Genomic DNA, 23,865 nt, shown 5'->3' with positions numbered 1-23,865 from the left:
TTCTACATATTTTTGGTAAAAAAAAACGCACAAAGCGTATATTGATTGGTTTGCGCAAAAGTTATAGCGTCTACAAAATAGGGGATAGTTTTATGGCATTTTTATTTTACTTTTTTTTTTTTTATTAGTAATGGCGGCTATCTGCGTGTTTTTTTTTTTTTTTTATATCGGGACTGCGACATTATGGCGGACACATGGGACACTTTTGACACTATTTTGGGACCATTGTCATTTATAGAGCGATCAGTGCTATAAAAATGCATTGATTACTGTGTAAATGACACTGGCAGTGAAGGGGTTAACCACTAGGGGAGCGATGAAGGGGTTAAGTGTGTCTTAGGGAGTTCTTCTAACTGTAGGGGGTTATGGGCTGCAAGTCACATGACAGCTATCACCACTCCAGATGAAAGGGAGCGGTGATCTCTGTCATGACACAAGCCAGAACAGGTAAATGCCTTGTTTACATAGGCACTTCCCCGTTCTGAGGCTCCATGACACGATCACCGGGAGATAAGCGGGCATTGAGTCCGCTGGTCATGCTGTACGCGGCGTGCGCGTGTGCCTGCTATCCTCGGCTTTTAAAGGGGACGTATAGTTACGCCCATTTGCCCACCGCTGCCATTGTGCCGACGTACATCGGCGTGCATCGGTCAGCAAGTGGTTAAGGAAAACATGTTTTCACAGCCCCCTTTACAGTACACAGTCCCCCTCACCCTGCACAGTGCACAACTCCCCATCCAGTATACAGCCCCCCTCCCCCTGCACTCCCAGGAGACCCCCAGTCTACTGGGACAGCACTGCCGGCATACTCTACAGTTAAGAAAAAATCACGGCCAGCCCCTTCTACACTGCTCCCCCTGTCTCACTCATTGTAAAACTAATTCTCCATATACCTCATTAGCTCAGTTTTTTTCACTGACCTGGTCACATGACTGCTCTCCTGACGTTGCATAGATGGTGACAATTCTCCAATCTAAAGCTAAATTTGCAGGAGGAGCGGGACGAGGAGAGCAGCCAGAAAAAACTGAGCTATTGAGATATTTAGAAGCTTTGTTTTACAATGACACTGACACAAGAGGAGCAGTTTAGGAGAAGGGGCTGGCAATGATTTTTTTTTTCTCAGCTTTAGACTATACAGGCAGTACTGTCCCAGGGCCAGGACAGGTGGGGTGGCCGGCCTGACACCCCCCAATGGTTGGCTCCCGGGGCAGACCGCCCGACCCCTGCCCCCTGTTGGTAAAACATAAAAAACACCCCTCACATTTTTGTAAATATTTTCATGTGACAACACTGAAGAAATGACACTTTGCTACAATGTTAAGTAGTGAGTGTACAGCTTGTATAACAGTGTAAATGTACTGTCCCCTCAAAATAAGTCCACACACAGCCATTAATGTCTAAACCGCTGGCAACAAAAGGCAGTACACCCCTAAGTGAAAATGTCCAAATTGGGCCCAAAGTGTGAATATTTTGTGTGGCCACCATTATTTTCCAGCACTGCCTTAACCCTCTTGGGCATGTAGTTCACCAGAGCTTCACAGGTTGCCACTGGAGTCCTCTTCCACTTCTCCATGGCGACATCACGGAGCTGGTGGCTGTTAGATACTTTGCGCTCCTTCACCTTCCGTTTGAGGATGCCCCACAGATGCTTAATAGGGTTTAGGTCTGGAAACATGCTTGGCCAGTCCATCACCTTTACCCTCAGCTTCTTTAGCAAGGCAGTGGTCGTCTTGGAGGTGTGTTTGGGGTCATTATGTTGGCATACTCCTCTGCGGCCCAGTCTCCAAAGGAAGGAGATCATGCTCTGCTTCAGTATGTCACAGTACATGTTGGCATTCATGGTTCCCTCATTGAACTGTAGCACCCCAGTGCCGGCAGCACTCATGCAGCCCCAGACCATGACACTCCCACCACAATGCTTGACTGCAAGACGCACTTGTCTTTGTACTGCTCACCTGGTTGTCACCACACACACTTGACACCATCTGAACCAAATAAGTTTTTATCTTGGTCTCATCAGACTACAGGACGTGGTTCCAGTAATACATGTCCTTAGTCTGCTTGTCTTCAGCAAACTGTTTGCTGGCTTTATTTTGCATCATCTTTAGAAGAAGCTTCCTTCTGGGACGACATCCATGCAGACCAATTTGATGCAGTGTGCGGCATATGGTCTGAGCACTGACAGGCCGACCCCCCACCCCTTCAACCTCTGCAGCAATGCTCTCAGCACTCATACATCTATTTCCCAAAGACAACCTCTGGATGTGACGCTGATCACGTGCACTCAACTTCTTTGGTTGACCATGGCGAGGCCTGTTCTGAGTGGAACCTGTCCTGTTAAACTGCTGTATGGTCTTGGCCACCGTGCAGCTCAGTTTCAGGGTCTCAGTAATCTTTTTAAAGCCTAGGCCATCTTTATGTAGATCAACAATTATTTTTTTTCATATCCTCAGATAGTTCTTTGCCATGCGGTGCCATGTTGAACTTCCAGTGATCAGTATGAGAGAGTGAGAGCGATAACACCAAATTTAACACACCTGCTTCCCATTCACACCTGAGACCTTGTAACACTAATGAGTCACATGACACTGTTGGGGGTGGGGGCTAATTAAGCCCAATTTGGACATTTTCACTTGGGGGTGTACTACCTTGTGGTGTTTTTGTTTTGTTGCCAGCAGTTTAGACATTAATGGCTGTGTGTGGAGTTATTTTGTAGCAAAGTGTCATTTCTTCAGTGTTGTCGCATGAAAAGATATACTAAAATATTTACAAAAATGTGAGGGGTGTACTCGCTTTTGAGAGATTTGTGAAACTCATTTCAACTTTCTCATCTGTTGAGGGACACAGGAAGTCTTTACTTTTGGATTTTATTGCTGCCTACGGGAGTGAAAACTAGCAAACAAAAACTGTAGACAAGCCCAGGATAAATGCTCCCAATATGCCCCTGTTTATGCTAATGTCCTAGTAGGACAGATGTCTTTGCTACAATTCTGCTGTCACTATTTTTCAGCTAGTACTTTTTTCTTAGAAATTTTTTTTTTTTTTTTATGTGATTCTTCTTTTTATTTTTATTTTTTGCTGCTGGCATTTGGAGTTCTGCCTGGCTTTTGGAGTACTGTGTCTGCAGTGAAAGGGGTTAATGTTGTGGCACTAAATACTGACATCTGCTGGGAGCATTGAAGCACACATTTTCCACCATTTTCACACTGCAGCTTTTGCTCGCAAAGAGTCACATGAAAATTTGTACTTCAGTCCGTTTTTGTGGCCCACCTACATTGGTCACCTCCAACCATCTGATTGTCACTTGCTGCCAGCTGTGTGTTCTTCTAGAGTATCTGAGGCCTTGACAGTGCCGACATCAGCAGCCTGGAATCATTCTAATCTCTGATCCTAGATTCCATGCTGTTTGCCTCCAGCAGGTGTGGCTGGGCCCTATCCTCTCTTTGCTGAGGTTGTTGGCATGGTCATGCAAGATTTTATTACCCATGGACCCTGATTAACCAGTTATTTTAGACTCGGATAACAGAGGCCACATGCACGCTTCCTTGCCCAACCCTGCAGATTCTGTATCTGATTTCCGCACAGGCTCAGTGGTTTCCAAGCCTCAGCTGCAAAGACTCAACATCTGTGTCGCTCCAGTCCCTGACTGATCGGCTTGTCCCTGAGGAGTGGCAGTCTAGCAGTAGACAGTTTCAGCGCATGTTAATGTAGTGTGCACCACTCTGAAACTAGAGGATCAACCAGTTGCTTGTATCAGTGCTGTCTCCAGTCTTGGGTCATTTAAGGCTATAAAGGCTTTCCCTTTGCACGCACTTTTCCTATTATTTATCTATGGAGATTGGAGTCACCTTGACAAGTTGTGCTTCTCTCCCTCAAATATTTATTAGCTTTTTATCTGTTTAGTACAGGTTTTGTGCAAAAGTGGTGCATCCCCACTGTGAGTCCAGCAGTGTCCCGCCTTAAAGGGGGGCTTACCATTTAGGAATAGGACTCGTCTGTCTTTAGGGACCCAGCCTATAAGCCATTGGAAGCCCTTTCTAGAGTTCTGTTGTCGCTGTTCGTTTAACTCTGATTGTGACCTTAATTGTCTGACTGCTCAAAATCCCTTAAAATTATCTAATTGCTGTCAAGCTTGACTCTTTGCTTATAGTGCTCATTTAGTAGATGGCTGTAGCATTATATTTCAGCTGTGATGGTTTGCAATAAACCTCCTGCCTCAATTGTCACATGTATCCATTCATGTGCTAAGGGTACTTTGGCTAATGTGCTGGACTGTGGAACCCTTGTATAAAAAAGCATTTGATCTGCATGGCCTACAAGGGACAGCATCCCTTCAGACCAGTTTTTTTACATTTTTTAGGATGCTGCTAGTGGCAAGAGCACCTATCTTCCTCGGCATAAGAAGCCCAAGGAACAGAATGCAAAAGTCGTCCCACCCCCCCCCCCCCCCCCCCCCATTCTCTTTACAGAAACGTACGTTTTCTTTTCTCAACCTTCACCCACGTCGTGACTCACCTTAGTGAACTCAGTCTGTCAAATCCTCAGACATGCTTTCCTATACGTGTTGGTGCACCTCCATTTTTCAGATTGCAGAAGATGCTTGTTAACCTATGCAGGCACTTGGTTGGCGTTGGCTCAACGGCTCGCTGAGACAGGAATCAGTCCAGGCACCTGGCAGATCCAGCCTTCCATTGTCGGGATGACGGGGTGCCTGGACTGACTCCAGTGACGTCAGCAGAGAGCGGACTTCAGACCGCTCTCTGCTGAAAACTGGTCACAGGATAGCAAAACGTATTGCACTCCTGTGACCCGTAGGAGAAGCCCAGACTGGATTTCTCCTTTTAATGTGTTATTGTCCTAGTTCCTATGGCAGAATGGTTCCAGGGATTTTTCTCCAACCTGTTCTGTTTCCAAGCCTAAGGCCCCTTTCACACGGATGGATAGAATGGCGCTTTTAGCTGCGGATTTTCAAATTTTCTACCGCAGCTAAAAGCACACAATGCTTTCCTATGGCCCCATTCACACACTGCATTTATCTGCGAATTAGATACATGCGGTTCTGTGCAGATAGAAAAAATAGAATTGACTGCGTCCAGGAGCGATTTAGCGCAGCTATCCGCACATAACCGCAGGTAATCGCAGTGCACTGTGTCAGCTGCGGATAACAGCGCCGAGCTGCTCATCGGGAAAGGAAAAATGATTTCTCCTTTCCCATTGTGCGTCAAGCACGGGGATCCGACTCGGATCCCCGCCAATGCCCGGCACTGTTGGGTATGACTCTTGAGGGGGAACTCCACGCCAAATTTTAAATTAAAAAACGGCGTGGGTTCCCCCCCAGGGGCATACCAGGCCCTTCGGTCTGGTATGGATTTTAAGAGGAACCCCTACGCCGAAAAAACGGCGTGGGGTCCCCCCCAAAGTCCATAGCAGACCCTTATCCGAGCACGCAGCCCAGCCGGTCAGGAAAGGGGGTGGGGACGGGCGAGCGCCCCCCCTCTCCTGAGCCGTACCAGGCCGCATGCCCTCAACATGGGGGGTGGGTGCTTTGGGGGAGGGGGCGCCCTGCGGCCCCCTCACCCCAAAGCACCTTGTCCCCATGTTGATGAGGACAAGGACCTCTTCCCGACAACCCTGGCCGTTGGTTGTCGGGGTCTGTGGGCGGGGGGCTTATCGGAACCCGGGAGCCCCCTTTTAATAAGGGGGCCCCCCACCCTATGTGAATGAGTATGGGGTACATGGTACCCCTACCCATTCACCTAGGGAAAAAGTGTCAATAAAAAAAACACTACACAGATTTTTAAAGTAATTTATTAGCTCCGGGGGCCTTCTTCCGACTTCGGGGGTCTCTCCGGTTCTTCTCTGGGTCTTCTGCTGGGCTCCTCCGCTATCTTCTGCTCTTTTGCTGCAGCGGAGGAGCCTGGTCTGCTGCCTTCTGCCTTCTTCCCTCTTCTCTTCTTCTGATGTTGACACAACGCTCTCTCCGGCTGGAATGCACTCTGGGCGCTCCGCTCTGACTTATATAAGCGGTGACCCCACCCCTTATGCTGTCACAGTCCCTGGGCATGCTGGGACTGTGACGTTTTAGGGGGCGTGTTCATCACCCGATGACCACACCCCCTAAAACGTCAGTCCCAGCATGCCCAGGGACTGTGACGGCACAAGGGGGCGGGGTCACCGCCTATATAAGTCAGAGCGGAGCGCCCAGAGTGCATTCCAGCCGGAGAGAGCTTCGTGTCAACATCAGAAGAAGAGAAAAAGAGAAGAAAAGAAGAGGGAAGAAGGCAGCAGACCGGGCTCCTCCGCTATAGCAAAAGAGCGGCAAAAGAGCAGAAGATATCGGAGGAGCCCGGCAGAAGACCCGGAGAGACCCCCGAAGTCTGAAGAAGACCCCCGAAGTCTGAAGAAGACCCCCGAAGTCTGAAGAAGACCCCCGAAGTCTGAAGAAGACCCCCGAAGTCTGAAGAAGACCCCCGAAGTCTGAATAGGACCCCCGGAGCTGTCTAATAAATTACTTTAAAAATCTGTGTAGTGTTTTTTTTATTGACACTTTTTCCCTAGGTGAATGGGTAGGGGTACCATGTACCCCATACTCATTCACATAGGGTGGGGGGCCGGGATCTGGGGGCCCCCTTATTAAAGGGGGCTCCCAGATTCCGATAAGCCAACGGCCAGGGTTGTCGGGAAGAGGCCCTTGTCCTCATCAACATGGGGACAAGGTGCTTTGGGGTGGGGGGGCCGCAGGGCGCCCCCTCCCCCAAAGCACCCACCCCCCATGTTGAGGGCATGCGGCCTGGTACAGCTCAGGAGGGGGGGGGGCGCTCGCCCGTCCCCACCCCCTTTCCTGACCGACTGGGCTGCGTGCTCGGATAAGGGTCTGGTATGGATTTTGGGGGGGACCCCACGCCGTTTTTTCGGCGTAGGGTTTCCTCTTAAAAATCCATACCAGACCGAAGGGCCTGGTATGCCCCGGGGGGAACCCACGCCGTTTTTTTATTTAAATTTGGCGTGAAGTTCCCCCTCAAGAGTCATACCAAACAGTGCGAGTCGGCACCCTGTCGGGTTGCCATGGAAATGGCAAACCGCAGCCAAACGCGTCTGCAGCTAATCGCACTGTGCAAATGCAGCTGATCGCAGTGCCTGGAGTCTTGAACTCCACAGGAAAAAAAACATGCTTTTAATGCGGCAGAATAGCCGTCCGTGTGAAAGGCGCTTAAAGAGGATTTTCACCCATTCTGGGACTCAAAGTTTTGCATGTCTTGGCATCTCAAAATTCTGCATTGAATCTACCAAATCAGTCATCGCCTTCCTTCATCGGGGAGACTTTCTGCTTTCTGTGGACCTCAAAGATGTGTAATTACATGTCCCAATTATTTCAGCTCATCTGCAGTTCCCCCATTTTGCCTACACTACCAGTAGATGGCCCTGCTTTTTGGACTGTCATCTGCACCTCAGGTTATCACTGAGGCGCTGGCCCCTATACTATTGTCTTAAACACTGAAATATATACAGTGATAACAAATCAAAAGGATAACATCCCACTCAGTCAGCTGCCTGGAACAATATTGTAAAATCATTCAATATGCTCTCTGAGCAAATGTTGCAAATTTATTTGCACTATAAACGGAAATGTATCGAAATTATTTCCACAGGTTCGCAAACTCTTCAAAGGCCATACACACTTTAAAGGGGTTGTAAAGGTAAATTTTTAAAAAAAAATATCAAACATGTCATACTTACCTTCACTGTGCAGCTCGTTCTGCAGAGAGTGGCCCCGAACCTGCTCTTCTGGGGTCCCTCGGCGGCTGTTTCAGCTCCTCCCCGCAAGCACTAACCACCTTAATGCGAGCTCCCTCGCATGGTGGTTAGTTATTGCGGGCGCGCTCCCGTGATACAGCCGGCGGCTATAGCCGCTCTCTGTATCACTCGGCCCCGCCCCCCGCCGCGCCGCATCATTGGATGTGATTGACAGCAGCACGAGCCAATGGCTGCGCTGCTTTCAATCCATCCACTGTAGCCAATCAGCGACCAGGCTGAGCTGCAAAAGAGAAGACGGGAGCGAGCAGCGGAGATTCGAGGTGTCAGGTAAGTAAAACGGGGGGGCTGGGGGCGGCGGTATTGTCAAAAGTTTTTTCACCTTAATGCATATAATGCATTAAGGTGAAAAAACTTTTACCTTTACAACCCCTTTAAGTCCAAACAAAATCTCATGATTTATGTCTCCTATGTTGATAATATAATCCACAGTCCTGTCTTCCACCATTTTATTTGCGCAAAACATCCCTATGCTACAAAACTCTTCTAATTCGCAGGAAAAGAGGGGACTAATACACCCAGCAGATCTTCCTGTATGCACTGGATAGACTCGCTAAGAATCCCCTAGAGTTCTGTGTGCTCAGGAACTCCTGTGCAACATTTAAATAGTCTGGGTAGATTTGTGGCTGTCGCACTGTCTCCAGCTTCTACGCTCTCCGGCTCTTCCACCATCCTTACTGTCTGAGCTGCCTACCTCATGCTGTGGAATGCCATTCAGCACCCCTCCTGCACAGCTCCTCCTGAGTTTCAACAAATCACACTGATTCAATCCTCAGATTGTCAATAAGAATAATCTTCGTGAAGGGTTTGTTAAAGATTAAAACGGTACGCACAAGCCACTAAAATTATTGCGCATATCACAGCCACTGTCCCCAAGTGCACCGCCAGAGCCTGGCTCTCTCTCCACACTTACCAATGGTTACTGGCTTTTCAATTGTTATACGTAGCACTTGATCACATCCAAAGCATTTTTGTTGGTTTACCGCGTTCATCATGGGTGGAGGGCTGAGTGATATAACTTCCTTTTAACTACTTAAAAGATTAACTCCATCTTAGCCATTAACCCATTCATTGTCTTTTTTGTTATATAGCTATCATTAAATAAAAATTGACCACTGTTGCAGACTTTAGCTCTACTTTAAGGTGCACTGGCTTCTTCTTCCACTATGTCTAGGTGGCTAAGGTAGACCATCTTCCAAACTTATAGTCTCAAGGATCAGGTTCTACTTTTTCCTGTTGAGGTGCATTCTACTAGATATAAGATTTTCTAGTTTTTTTGGCATCAAACAACTGGTTCCCAGATTTGTAAGGCTGCTACACGATCTTCTGTTCTTATATTTTTCAAGTTCTACCAGGTAGACCTTGCGGCTTCAACTAATGCCAGTTTTGAGCATAATGCTCTTCAGGCAGCTCTTTCAGCAGCAGGCAGACCCTATTTCTTCTATTTCTTGGACCTGTTAGCATTCGTTTACCATGTTTCCCAGCCCTCAGTTGGACAGCTTTTGGACATCCTAAATGGGAAAGACTTGTGTTCCTAAATTGACTGCATGAAAAGGATTTCACAGCGGGTACAAAAATCCTATTGTGTCCCATAGGGGAAATATTCCTTCACTTCCTGTCTTGAAGTTAAAGTGGTTGTAAAGCCTCAAGGTTTTTCACCTTTAATGCATTCTATGCATTAAGGTAAAAAACCACCTGTGCTGATGCTCCCCCCCAGGACCCCCCCCCCCTTTTCTTACCTGAGCCAGATCCTATCCAGCGAAGGGCACCCCTCACATTTTTGTAAGTATTTTATTATATCTTTTCATGTGACAACACTTTGCTACAGTGTATAGCTTGTATAACAGTGTCAATTTGCTGTCTCCTCAAAATAATTCAACACACAGCCATTAATGTCTAAACCGCTGGCAACAAAAGTGAGCACACCCCTAAGTGAAAATGGTAAATTTGAGCCCAATTAGCCATTTTCCCTCCCTGGTTTCATGTGACTTGTTAGTGTTACAAGGTCTCAGGTGTGAACGGAGAGCAGGTGTGTTAAATTTGGTGTTATCGTTCTCTCTCATACTGGTCACTGGAAGTTCAACATGGCACCTCATGGTAAAGAACTCTCTGAGGATCTGAAAAAAGAATTGTTGCTCTACATAAAGATGGCCTGGCTATAAGAAGATTGCCAAGACCCTAAAACTGAGCTGCAGCACAGTTGCCAAGACTATACAGCGGTTTAACAGGACAGGACAGGTTCTACTCAGAACAGGCCTCGCCATGGTCGACCAAAGAAGTTGAGTGCACGTGCTCAGCATCATATCCAGAGGTTGTCTTTGGGAAATAGACGTATGAGTGCTGAGAGCATTGCTTCAGAGGTTGAAGGAGTGGGAGGTCAGCCTGTCAGTGCTCAGACCATACGCCGCACACTACATCAAATTGGTCTGCATGGCTGTCGTCCCAGAAGGAAGCCTCTTCTTAAGATGCACAAGAAAACCAGCAAACAGTTTGCTGAAGACAAGCAGACTAAGGACATGGATTACTGGAACCATGTCCTGTGGTCTGAAGAGACCAAGATAAACTTTTTTTGGTTCAGATGGTGTCAAGCGTGTGTGGCGGCAGCCTGGTGAGGAGTACAAAGACAAGTGTGTCTTGCCTACAGTCAAGCATTGTGGTGGGAGTGTCATAGTCTGGGGCTGCATGAGTGCTTCCGCCACTGGGGAGCTACAGTTCATAGAGGGAACCATGAATGCCAACATGTACTGCGACCTACTGAAGCAGAGCATGATCACCTCCCTTTGGAGACTGGGCCTCAGGGCAGTATTTCATCATAACAACCCCAACACACCTCAAAGACGACCACTGCCTTGCTAAAGAAGCTGAGGGTAAAGGTGATGGACTGGCCAAGCATGTCTCCAGACCTAAACCCTTTTGAGCATCTGTGGGGCATTCTCAAATGGAAGGTGGAGGAGCGCAAGGTCTCTAATATCCAACAGCCCCGTGGACGTCATGGAGAAGTGGAAGAGGACTCCAGTGGTAATCTGTGAAGCTCTGGTGAACTCCATGTCCAAGAGGGTTAAGGCAGTGCTGGAAAATAATGGTGGCCACACAAAATATTGACACTTTGGGCCCAATTTGGACATTTTCACTTAGGGTTGTACCCACGTTTGTTGCCAGCGGTTTAGACATTAATGGCTGTGTGAGTTATTTTGAGGGGACAGCAAATTTACACTGTTATACAAGCTCTGCACTCACTACTTTACATTGTAGCAAAGTGTCATTTCTTCAGTGTTGTCACATGAAAAGATATAATAAAATATTTACAAAAATGTGAGGTGTACTCACTTTTGTGAGATACTGTATATACTCTGCTTTACTGTACTGCATGATCCTTCTCTGCTTCTGTTATGTAAATATATTATTGCTTATTCTAAAATTCATCGCTTAGTATTAGAGTCAACCCTTGCTATAATCACATGATCTAACCCGGCATTATACAGTGAAATCTCTATGGCAGTAAGCTTAAAGCTGGCAATATGTGATAAGATCCCTGCTGCCACAAGCGAGATTAGCTATGTACTTATCTGTGCCAGAAGGGATTGCAACTCCCAGACCTTGCCTGGCCCAAATACATGAAAAAAAAAAATCCAAACACTGTGCCCACGATGTATACATCTAAAGGAGATTCTCTTACCAACTATGTAGTCCTATCTGACTAGATAAAAATCTAAATTGATCAGGTTTGTCTTATTACATAGCTTTGATACACTTAAAGTGAATTGTACAGACATGATTTATGGCCAGCTTAAGAAATCATGTTGCAATGTCCCAATCCATTCAAAGGTTCCTGTAGTTTAACCTTAAAGAGGGACTAACGTTCTGCTGTAAAAAAAACAGCAAGCAGGCAGGTTTTTACTGCAGAAAAGACATGCAATGTTTCTTCTGCAATAAAATGCCTTTACCTGCCTGCTCACTGTCTTCTCTGGCACTGTTAACTGAGCTGCGCATGAGCAGCGCCCAGCCGGAATGACTGGCTGCTGTGCATGCACAGGAGTTGCATCATCCCGTGCCAACCAATGAAGAGGCTTGAAGACCGGCACTCAGAAGAAGATGCTGGTTTCAACAAGGGACCACTGGACAGGCGAGTATTTAAATCCTTTAGTTCTGCTTTAAGACTTATGGGAAAGGGAACAGAGTGATAAGGATCCTAGGAAATCCTGCTTATGAAAATAGTTTTTGAAAGTGTCAGTTATTGAAACTGTGGATGTCTGCGGACTAAAATGTGAAAGTAATCTATAACAAAGTTAAAATAAAAGCAGCCTTTACAGCAGTTCAGTGTGATCTATTCATTTTCAGTTAAACTGAAGCTTTTTTTTTAAGCAGAAAGAACTCCAGTTCTGTGAATTGGTACTCAGAAAATAGGACCATATAATAAGGCTAACTCTATTAGGTACAGAATGCTGTTTCTACGTATCTTTCTGATTTTACTTCCTGACATTTATGGTTGCATACATTACTTTACAATGATTTTCTCTATAAAATGTTTTGTTTTTTTGTTACTTGGCAAACCAATGCTGCTTCATAATTATTTGAAATGTTTTCATACAGGTAAATATTAGGGCTAGGTTCACACTTATGATGGAGCATGTGTAAATCGCACGCATCCGTGAACCTGCAGGCAAAACCTGCTGCTCTTTAGCATGCCTGCTGGGGTGCTATTCATTCTTAATGGCACCTCCACGCATCTGAAAATGCAGTGTTTTTTCGGGTGCGGGAAGTCACACGGTGTTGCAGCACCATGCAGTCCCCTGCTACTGCGCTTTTAGGAAAAGGGTCGGAGACTTTTCCCTTGCATTTCTGGCAACCTATTTCTCATTCAGCGCAAAGTGACCAGGTCTGTGTGATGCACCCCCTGACCCACTCATACTTCTGTGGCAATTACCCATCAAATTGGTTGGCGTAAGAGTGGTGACATCTCCCTATACCTCATGAGGCAATACTCGATCCCAGTAATTAGCTGCCGGGCCCAAGCACTAAATTATTGAAGGTCACATGCTCCCCCATACCTGGCAGCATTGAGCATTTTGTCCTAGCTTTGACACGAGAGGGCGGCATGGGATTGCTAGAAAAGGGGATCATCATTGGGTCTGGGGGTGGACTTTACACAGATATTGTGACTTTGGCATGACTCTTTAAAAGCACAAGTATGGTAGGTTAACCGATCATTCATCTACATTTGTTTTCTCTAACTTTAATTCTTTATTTCCCTCTTTCCTTTTAATTTAGAAATGGGAACAAATTGAAAACAACTCCAAGCTGAGGCATGTTGGAAGCAACTTTTGCCTAGACAGTCGAAATGCCAAAAACGGTGGTCTAACAGTAGAAGCATGCAGTCCTTCTTTATCGCAGCAATGGAAATTTTCGCTTAACCTGCAACAGTAGGAAGTCTCAACAGATAGGAAAAGTTGGGGGAAATAAGCATCATTTCATGGACATTGATTCCGAACGCATTGCAGATGTATTTGTGAACGTTCTGCGGAATTTATATACCTCAGTATTCCATCTTGACATTGGAATGTGGGATGTAGGCTGGGAGAAGAACTGCAAGACCAGGGCCGCCTTCTGCTCTTTGTTGTGATTGGTTAACAGTATTGTATCACTGTACATGGGCCCTTGAGGAAAATCAACAAAATAAACTATGTTACTGCAAGAGGGGAGGTATAGATACACGCTTGAAAAGAAGTGGTAAATCATATCTGGCATTTCTGTGGACATAGTTTTTTTATATATATATATCTATCTATCTAAAAACATTTTCTTTATTGGGAAAAGTGGTTCAGATCCCTTGATCTGAACATATTGCAAAGTATGTTTGCAGCTTCTCAGAAGACTAAATAAATGCAATACTTCCTTGGTTGGAGGTGATGCCTGAGAAATCAGGACAGTAGAACCATTTTTGTGTTGTATAAAAAGTTTTTAAATTTGCTAGTCCTCATCAAATTACTGATACAGTAGAAGATCATGTTTGCTCAGTCCAGTCGCTGCCAGAAGTTTTGTATTTTCTCACTTGAGCTTTGAGTGAATATGTGTGCATTTCTAATGTGTCAGAATGTTTTTATCTTTTTTTTTTTTTTTTTTTTTATTGATCAGAATACAGTGATATTTTTTCTTTTGAAACCAACTTTCTGAATCAGTGAACTCTAAACAAATTTTAGAAATTCCAATCACAAGAGTACGCTTTCCTATTGCTTGGCATTGCTAAAATTATTATTTTCTTTGTTAATGTCTCTTTGTCAAGCAGCAATCTTTTTTAAAATGAAAGCAAACACTTTTTAACTGTACACCTGTATAGTGTTTAAAATGAAAGAGGTTTAATGATCTTAAACGGAAAGTTCAAAAACTGTGCTTTTTTAAAAGACTTGTAAACTTAAAGTGTCAGTGAACCCAAAATATTAAACTTAATCTTGAACTTCATAAATAATTTATGTCACTAAGGGGGGAATATTTATTAAAACTGGCGCACTCATAATTTATTGCAGTTGTGGATGGTAGCCAATCAGCTTCTGGCTTCACCTTGTTCCAATAAACTTTGATAATAAAACCTGGAAGCTGGTTGGTTTTTATGCAGAGCTGCCCAAGATTTTGCACTCTTCAGTTCTAGTAAATCAACCCTTATGTGTGCTGTTGCTTTCTATAAAAAAAAAATCTAGTCTTGGGTTGTATTACCTGCAGCCACGTTATTGCAGTAGATAGTTTTCTGCATTGCCAATCTGCCCCTACATACTCCAAATTCATTGTGAGGAAGCCTTGAACTTCCTCTTTCCTCCCCAGCTATACACGTGACCCTCCTACATGTCATGCGAGGTGGCTCAATGATCGTGATTGATTGTAAAGCACCTCTTTTCCCCTGTCGTTCTTGCCCAAGTGACCATCGTAACCATGCACTTCAATAAAACTCCACTCCATGTATTTCAATAAAATCAAGCCTTGCATCCATCATCTTCTTCTTCTTCTTTTTTTTTAAATTTATTTCAATTTTTCTTTGCACGTGTACCCTGCAGAGTTCATATATGGTCATGTGGCAAAACGTACAAAAACAAAAAAAAAAAACCTTAATAAAAATGAAAAAACTGGAAGCAATGCTTAGTTTTTTATTAAAGCTCAAGGTCATGTAGGCAGGAAAGACAGGGAAGTAAATAGGAAGTGCTCTGCTGTCAGTCACGTTCACTGAGCCGTGTTGTGTCAGGGGAGTCTGAGAATATTTAAAAAAAATAAAAATAAAATGTTTTATATAATCGTCAATGAATTAAAGCGAGCACTCCTTTCGTGGGTTATTTGTCACTTGCTTACTCTGGAATTTTTTTAAAATGTATTTATTTATTTTTTTTTACAATCAGTCTCATGACCACCAGGACACCAATTATGGCAGTGTGTGGACCAGGGCAAATAACACTGCATAATGCAGTGACATGTGCATGACACATCACATGCTTAAATTGTGCTCTGCACACATTTCTTATTGATTACTGAAGAACTTACAAACCAACTAACAAAAGATCTAAAAAAAGTATTTACTAGCATTCAAAAATGGCAATATATATGGACTATTATTTTAAAGATACCATAATCCTCTCCTACATTATAGCATGTGCATATATGGGTTTACAAAAACTTTAAATTGCAGCTTGGTTTATATAGATGTCTAACACCATTTATATGCACATACTTTACATCAGCAGGAAAGCATGTGCAAAAAAATGTTAGTGATATTAAAGCTTAAAGTTTTTTCAAACATAACAAACGCTATATTTACCTGCCCTGTTGCAATGGCTATGCACAGAGCAGCCCCAATCCTCCTCTTCTCAGGTCCCCTGAAGGCATTCCTGGCTCCTTCACCGATTGCTATGGGGCACTCGTGTGCTCGCTCCCATAAGACACACAGAGTGGGGCTAAGCCCAGCCCCTACTCCCTCCTCAATTACTCTGACAGCAGCAGGAGCCATTTGATCTCGCTGCTGTCTGTCAGCCAATGAGGAGGCAGAGAACCGGGAGAGAAATTGCTCTTGTGCATATTGCTGGATTGTGAACCAACTCAGATAAGAATTGGGGTGGGGGAACCTTCAACCTTTAGAACTACTTCAATGGTAAACTGTAGCAATCCTAAAAAATGTCAAGTAATGCAACTGGCTTGGAAATATTTTTACTGATAATATCATACCCATGTAAATAATTTACTTTTTAGTGGCTTCATTTTCTGATGAAGTGTTGACACTTTCCAAGTTGTCAGGCATGGTAATATATATGCAGTGGTCTTTGGGAGGTATTTAGGAAAATAAGCTTACAGTGACTTTTACACACACTGGCCAATTGGGTAACCTGCATGTGATTTAAAAAGCATTTAACGACTTAAGGACCGATCTCTCTGAGATTTGGTGTTTACAAGTTAAATTTTTTTTTTTTTGCTAGAAAATTACTTAGAACCCCCAAACATTATATATTGTTTTTTTCTAACACCCTAGAGAATAAAATGGCAGTCATTGCAATACTTTCAGTCACACCGTATTTGCGCAGCGGTCTTACAAGAGCACTCTTTTTGGAAAAAATACACTTTTTTTAAAATTAAAAAATAAGACCGCAATAAAGTTGGCCCAATTTTTTTTATATTGTGAAAGATGATGTTACCCTGACTAAATTGATAACCAACATGTCACGCTTCAAAATTCACCCGCTCGTGGAATGGCGACAAACTTTTACCCTTAAAAATCTCCATAGGCAATCTTTAAAAAATTCTACAGGTTGCATGTTTTGAGTTACAGAGGAGGTCTATGGCTAGAATTATTGCTCTCGCTCTAACGATAGTGGTGACCTTACATGTGTGGTTTGAACACCGTTTTCGTATGCGTTCGCTTCTGCACGCAAGCTCAGCGGGATGGGGCGCGTTAAAAAAAAAAAAAAAAAAAAAAATGTTCTTATTTATTTTACTTTTTTATCTATTTTTACACTGTTCTTTAAAAAAAAAAAAGCACGACTGGCCCTCTTAAATATGGGATCTGGGGTCAAAAAGACCTCAGATCTCATATTTACACTAAAATGCAATAAAAAAAATTAAAGTAATTTTTTTTCACGTTGCTTCCGCCCTGCAATGGTATGAAGCTGGGTGGGGGCCATCTTCCCCTACTCGGCTCCATACCACACACGGAGAAGGATCCCATCGGCTCTGGTAAGCGGCTGAGGGCACTGGAGCGTGGCGGGAGGGGGCCCCCTCTCCAGCCACCGATAAGTGATTTTGCGGTGAATCTGCCAAAGAGATCACTTTTATCTGAAACCAACTGCTCACTAAAGAAGAGAATACAGGGGTTATGGCAGCTAGCTAACCCCGGTATTCCTCTTCAAAGTGCCGACGTTTATCGCCGCGAGCCGGTCCGGAAGCGGTTAAAATTCACAGGTAAATCCATTTCACATCATTATTGAGCATAAGAAATATAAATGCAACTTGGGATGGCTACAGATCAGCTTTAACAAGTCAAAATCAAATTTTGCACCCATAAGGGAGCCTATAGTTGACGCACAGAAATAGTAGCTCTTTTTTAGTACTTTAAATTTACTAGTCTTTTGAAAATAAAAATAAATTTGTGCACTGTCCTTTCTGTTCTGTATTTTTGGAGTGTGTTTGCAGGATATATGGAAGCTTAAGCCTAATCACACCAGACTACTGAAAGAAGGTCCACTTCCATATGTACACCACCGCGATTGTTTTGGTTATACATGCTCTGCTATTTTATCATAGACTTTATTGAGCAATGTTTGTGGTATAATTTTATTCAGGTCAGTTTGCAGCAACCAGGGTGGAAAGGTACCAGTCCCTTGTTAAAATGTACCATAATTACATCAATTTCTCTATTTTGTTTCTACAAATACAATATCTAAGAGGTAGACAATTGATAGCTGTATAAAAGTTTACTGTTTTGGCAGATTTCTAAAAAAAAAAGTCAATGGTGCAGTCAATTCTCTATGTAATTGCAGCAGCCAATTAAGCCAAGATCATAACACCCAAGATGACAAGCTTGATTTTGGGCAGTCAATTTGCCAATAGACACACATTGTCAATTCAGTATATTGTCATTGTTAGTCGGACCTTCTGAACTGCCAGGGAATCCATTGACAAAATGTAGCACAATAGCCAGCTGTGTGCTATTATACAATTTGGATTTTTCATCCCGGCTGAATGGTAGTGATTTGGCAGGAATGTCAGGGGCTACCTATATACACACCAGTTATCGGCAACATGGGCATAAAAGTAACCTTTTACTTCTAACTGACTTGCATATGGGTACCTTCACAACTGTTGCACACTAAACTGGTCAAATAGAAGAAAACTTTAGCTTTGTGGAATACATATATTTGTCTCATGTTCAATTATATCAATTTTCTGTCTATGTTATCAAATTGCTGAAAACTGTGGGGAGGCAGCTCCCATACATGTCATGTGTGGTTAAAGGGGTTGTAAACCCTCGTGTTTTCTTCACCTTAACCACTTAAGTCCCAGACCATTTGGCCAAAGACCAGAGCACTTTTTGCGATTCGGCACTGCGTCGCTTTAACTGGCAATTACACGGTCGTGCGACATTGCTCCCAAACAAAATTGATGTCCTTTTTTTCCCCACAAATAGAGCTTTCTTTTGGTGGTATTTGATCACCTCTGCGGTTTTTATTTTTTGTGCTATAAATGAGACAATTTTGAAAAAAAAAAAAGCAATATTTTTTACTTTTTGCTATAATAAATATCCCCGAAAAATATATAAAAAAAACATTTTTTTTTTCCTCAGTTTAGGTCGATACGTATTTTTACATATTTTTGGTAAAAAAAATTGCAATAAGCGTTTGATTGGTTTGCGCAAAAGTTATAGCAACTACAAAATAGGGGATAGTTTTATGGCATTTTTATTAATTTTTTTTTCACTAGTAATGGCGATCAGCGGTTTTTATCGTGACTACGACATTATGGCAGACAGATCGGACACTTTTTTTGGCGCTATTTTGGGACCATTCACATTTATACAGCGATCGGTGCGATTAAAAATGCATTGATTACTGTGTAAATGTGACTGGCAGTGAAGGGGTTAACCAGGAGGGGGCGCTGCAGGGGTTAAGTGTGTCCTAGGGATCTGTTCTAACTGTGGGGGGGGGGGGGGGGGGTGTGTGCTGGGCTATGTGTGACACGACACTGACCACCGCTCCCAATTACAGGGAGCGGTGGTCAGTGTCTTGTCACTAGGCAGAACGGGGAAATGCTTGTTTACAATAGCATTTTCCCTGTTCTTCCTCTCCGTGAGACAATCGCGGGTATACATCGAGTCCGTGGGACCTGCGATCACATGGAGTTGGGGGGACAGGGTCGAGCACGCGACCACGCGGCGGCAAATTTAAAGGGATTTGCCTGTCCGTGCCATTCTATTGACGTATATGTACATGTTGTGGTCGGCAAGTGGTTAACACATCCTATGCATTAAGGTGAAAAAACACCTGGCAGTGACCAGCCCCCCCGTTTTACTTACCTGAGCCCCGTATTTCCCTCAGCAGAGACACGCTGGCCCTCTCTGCATGGGGTCCCGGCTCTTGATTGGATAGATTGATAGCAGCACAGCCATTGGCTCCCGCTGCTGTCAATCAAATCCAATGACGCGGGCCCTGGGGGGGCGGGCCGAGTCGGCATTCATATCTATGAATGCCGAATGCTGGACTCGGGAGCAAGCCCGCAAGGTAACCACCCGGGAGAGCGCTTCGCCTAGGGGGTTATCTGATGTGGGGAGGAGCTACCAGTGCCGCCGGGGGACCCCAGAAGAGGATGCAAAATGAGCTGCACAGTGGAGGTAAGTATGACATGTTTGTTATTTTAAATTAAAAAAAAAAAAACGAGGGTTTACGATCACTTTAAATGTATATTCTCAAAAGCTTACTCTGAAATCTGTCCAGTTTGTGCACCCCATCAATTGCCTTTTATATATAGCAAAAATTGTAAGGTTATTTTTGCCCATTGCATTATTTGTTGGTAATGCGCTATCCCAGATAAAACTTAATTTGCCAGATTTTCAATGCTGCCTGTGCTCCAATTGACTTATTCCAGAGACCACAGGACACCAAAAAACAATGGGTGTCTATCATTCGAGTGGGGAAACGGTAACCGCATTTCTGTATTCAAAGCAATTTCAAAGCTGCAGGTCAGTGTGACTTCTGGTGCAACTTGACTGATATCTGTACGACTTCATGCACCGCTGTCTATTGAAGTTGCACCTGAAATTGCAAAAAATAGTGCAGGAACCTTTTTTTTTCCTCAAATTAGTGCAGCACTGCAAAGTTGGAGTCACAACGATTTTAACAGTTCCATTGCCAACTATAGCGTATGAACCTTAGAGTGTAACTGTGGACAGGCCATAGACATTAAATAACATCTTGTCGATGCAGGGCAAAGTGGAAGTGTCTCTGCAAAGGACTCCCCTGACCCCCTTTATCTAGCCATAGATGAATTGCTGGTTCAGCAGGAAGGCTCCCCAGTAGGGACTGCCCCCCCTCCAACTTGAATGCGTAAATGGGGGAAATTGCTTCATTTTCCTTTTCCTTCGTTCAACCAGCTGAAAAAGTATTTATGGAAAGTACTAAAATGCTATTATTTTTAACGATCAGTAAAGTAACTTCAAAACAATCCTTCACTGACCCCTCCAGCTGCAGGCACTATGGAATAATTCATCTTAAAAGTTCACAGCAGAAGCACTGAGGTCCTTCTGTAATTCAGCTCCCCCCTTCCAACTTTCTAAACACTAATATATATGTATATATAAATGTATGAATGTCCATAGCCTGGCTGAAGTTCACATTACATGCAGTTTCCCCTCATATACTACACAAATACTATAACAATGCTTTCAGGATTGTGCATCACCTTTTTATATTCTATTCAGTGTGATTGGTGTTATAATGGTGTGTAAAGCAAATCTCCATCTTGCTACACTTAACCACTAAACTGACTACAAAAGCTCCATACGCTGCTTGTGAGATCTATTGCCTCTTTTTCATGAACGAACAAAATTGTAATTTCACATAAATTGCTTTATTTTTACTGTATTCTGTACTGGCAGGTTGTTTTGCAAATTGTTTTTAAAAAAAATTGGTGTAAATGTAGTTACCATGCTTTTAACTTTTCAGTCCTTTTTTTAATGCTGCATTCTCATTGTGACATACAGTACCTTGCAAAAGGAAGAAATTTGCTTTTGATATTTAGGTATGTTTACATGACATGGTGTGCCAAAGTCATTTGCTGTAAATTATATTTAAGCATTTTATCCCCAGCCTAATGAAGAAAGAGAAGAGGAACACTTTTTCCTAAAAGACCCTCTCTGCCGTGAGTAGGCAGCACAAGGGGGTCAGAATTGCATTTTCATTGTTATGGAAATAATGCTGATGTAATAACATTATTTTTTTTAATGAAAGGTATAGTTTGGTAACTGTTTTATTTTAATTTGGTTACAATACTACAATGGTGTCTGCTGTACAGGGCCTGTTTAACTTAAAAGAAAATAAATACTTTATAGATAAAAATCATCTTTTTTTTTTTTTAATGCTCATTTCACTGTAATCTTCTAAAGTGCATTTCTTTTGGGGCATGCTATACAGTCAATTTAAAAAAAATATTTGACACCCAAAACATTAAAGACGGATGCCAAGCAGCTATCAAGACGCAAATGAATACAGCTTTGTCTTAATTGTAATTAAGTGTATGGACCAACGTTTGATTTTGCTTCAGTCTCTTACAATACCACCACAGCACTCAGAGTGGGAGGGGCAAGACTGGGAGAAAGTCAGGTGTTCCGTATGCAAATATATTGACAGGAAACCTTCAGATGGGAGAACAGAACAGAGAGATGACCTCTGTAGGCCCCTTTCAGACGGGCAGACTCTGGTAGCAGGTCCGCCTGCTCAGCAGGGAATCTGTCCCTTGATCCCCGTTGAGCAGGCGGATGACAGGTCTGTGTCTGCTCCACTTATGCAGAGCAGACACGGACACAGCCTGCTATTGTCTATGGGCAGTCGGATGGAAATGGACTTGCCTGTTCATTTCTCCCTGACTGTCATCTGATCCAATCCGCCAGACGAATGGGGAAACGGATCTCCAATACGTCTGTTTGTAGCAAACAGAATCGGATCGAATGTCAGGCAGTGTTCTGATGGTCTGATCGGGTCTGCCTGAAAAACTGACAGGTGGATCCGATTGGTCTGTCCGTGTGAAAGGGGTTTTAGTCTTCTGCTGCCCTTTCAGTGTCAAGCCAAAAACCCGGTGTGGAGAAAGGACACCACTGTATACCTCCACCGTAAGTTTTGTTATACAGCTGGTTGTGTATATCTCAGGACTCGATTAACAGAAATATAAATCATTTGCCAGGTAAACAGCTCCCTTTTTATATGTGTTTTTTTCTTTTTTTTACTGTGTGTTTAGCTGTTTGCCCGGAGTTCAGCTTTAACCACTTCCCATCCAGGCCAATTCTGACATTTCTCTCCTACATGTAAAATTCATCATTTTTTTGCTAGAAAATTACATAGAACCCCCATTTTTTTTTTTATGTTTTTTAGCAAAGAGAGAATACAATGGCGGTCATTGCAACTTTTTATCTTGCACGGTATTTGCGCAGCAATTTTTTTGAACACTTTTTTTGGGAAAAAAAACACTAAAGCCCAATTTTTTTTGCATAATGTGAAAGATGAATTTATGCCAAGTAAATAGATACCTAACATGTCACGCTTCAAAATTGCATGTGCTCGTGGAATGGCGCCAAACTTCGGTACTTAAAAATCCCCATAGGCGACGTTTTAAAATTCTTTACTGGTTACGTGTTTTGAGTTACAGAGGAGGTATAGGTCTAGAATTATTGCTCTCGCTCTAACGTTCGTGGCGATATCTCACATGTGTGGTTTGAACACAGTTTTCATATGTGGGCGGAACTTACGTATGCGTTCGCTTCTGCGTGCGAGCACACGGGGACAGGGGTGCTTTTAAATTTTTTTTTTTTTTTGTTAATTTTACTTTTCTTTTTTTAGTTTGACACTTTGTAAAAAAATAAATAAAATTTTGATCACTTTTATTCCTATTACAAGGAATGTAAACATCCCTTGTAATAGGAATATGGCATGATCGGTCCTCTTTACAGTGAGATATGGGGTCAATAAGACTCACATCAGACTCAAAAATAAAATAAACGATCACGTCTTCTCAGCCATGGCGGTGCCATTCGATCCGAATGATCATAGAGACTCCGGCAACCATCTGGTCCGCCGGAAATCTCTATGGTCGCCGGCTGATCCTGTCTCCAACTCACCAATGGAAGTGGTGAGTTGGTAGAAGCACCGGAGGGCGGCCGGAGGGGGGGGGACATCCCCTCTTGCTGCCCGTAAGAACGATCAAGCAGTGGAACAGCCACTATGATCATTCTTATGGTGTAGGGAATCGCCGGCACTAAAAGATGATATCTGAATGATGCCTGTAGCTGCAGGCATCATTCAGATATAATCGCTCAAAGTCAAGGACGTCATATGACGTACCTTGGGCGGGAAGTGGTTAAGACCTCTGAATGACAGCTCAATTCTAAGGTACTTTTGTTTTGAGTGGAGAGTACATACTAGCAGACGTGTAATTGGTCATTTGCAGTGGAAAATATTGAAAGCAAAAACACATTTTAATACGAGAAGTTACCAAGTATTTGTACAGTATGTTAAATTGCCAATCCACAGAAAAAATTCAGTATATGCTAGAGAACCACCCAACAGTCCTTTTATATATATCTCTGGTGAGATGAGCTCTGCCGGTGCATGGCTTTCTGGGTTGGCTATTACAAGGGGTGTCCTGCTATCTCTTCTAAATTATGATGATTTTTTTTTTTTTTTTTTTTTTTTTTTTTTTTTTTTATAGGAGTAAAGCACTAGCAAAGGTAGGTAGGGACACCCAAAACTTTTAGGTGGACATGTTTGCAAAGGTTTTAATTTTTCCAGGCCATGGTATAACTGGTGTAGGTTACCCACATTAAAG

General features: G+C 43.4%; 1 protein-coding gene across 2 annotated transcripts in view; it reads left to right on the top strand.

Annotated features, from left to right (window-relative positions):
- The window catches only part of GALNT2 (polypeptide N-acetylgalactosaminyltransferase 2), a 213,623-nt gene extending 195,011 nt beyond the window's left edge, over positions 1-18,612 (top strand). For both annotated transcript variants that reach the window (XM_073627973.1, XM_073627974.1), the window contains one exon: positions 13,081-18,612. In XM_073627973.1, the coding sequence (XP_073484074.1) occupies positions 13,081-13,236 (156 nt within the window). In that variant the 3' untranslated portion in view covers positions 13,237-18,612. The remainder of the gene's footprint in view (positions 1-13,080) is intronic.
- The last annotated feature ends 5,253 nt before the right edge of the window (positions 18,613-23,865 follow it).

This window comes from Aquarana catesbeiana, linkage group LG04 (assembly GCF_042186555.1).
Source record: "Aquarana catesbeiana isolate 2022-GZ linkage group LG04, ASM4218655v1, whole genome shotgun sequence".
NCBI classification, from domain to species: Eukaryota; Metazoa; Chordata; class Amphibia; order Anura; family Ranidae; genus Aquarana; species Aquarana catesbeiana.
Note: the sequence above shows the minus strand (reverse complement) of the source record. Positions and strands in the feature narration are given on the sequence as shown.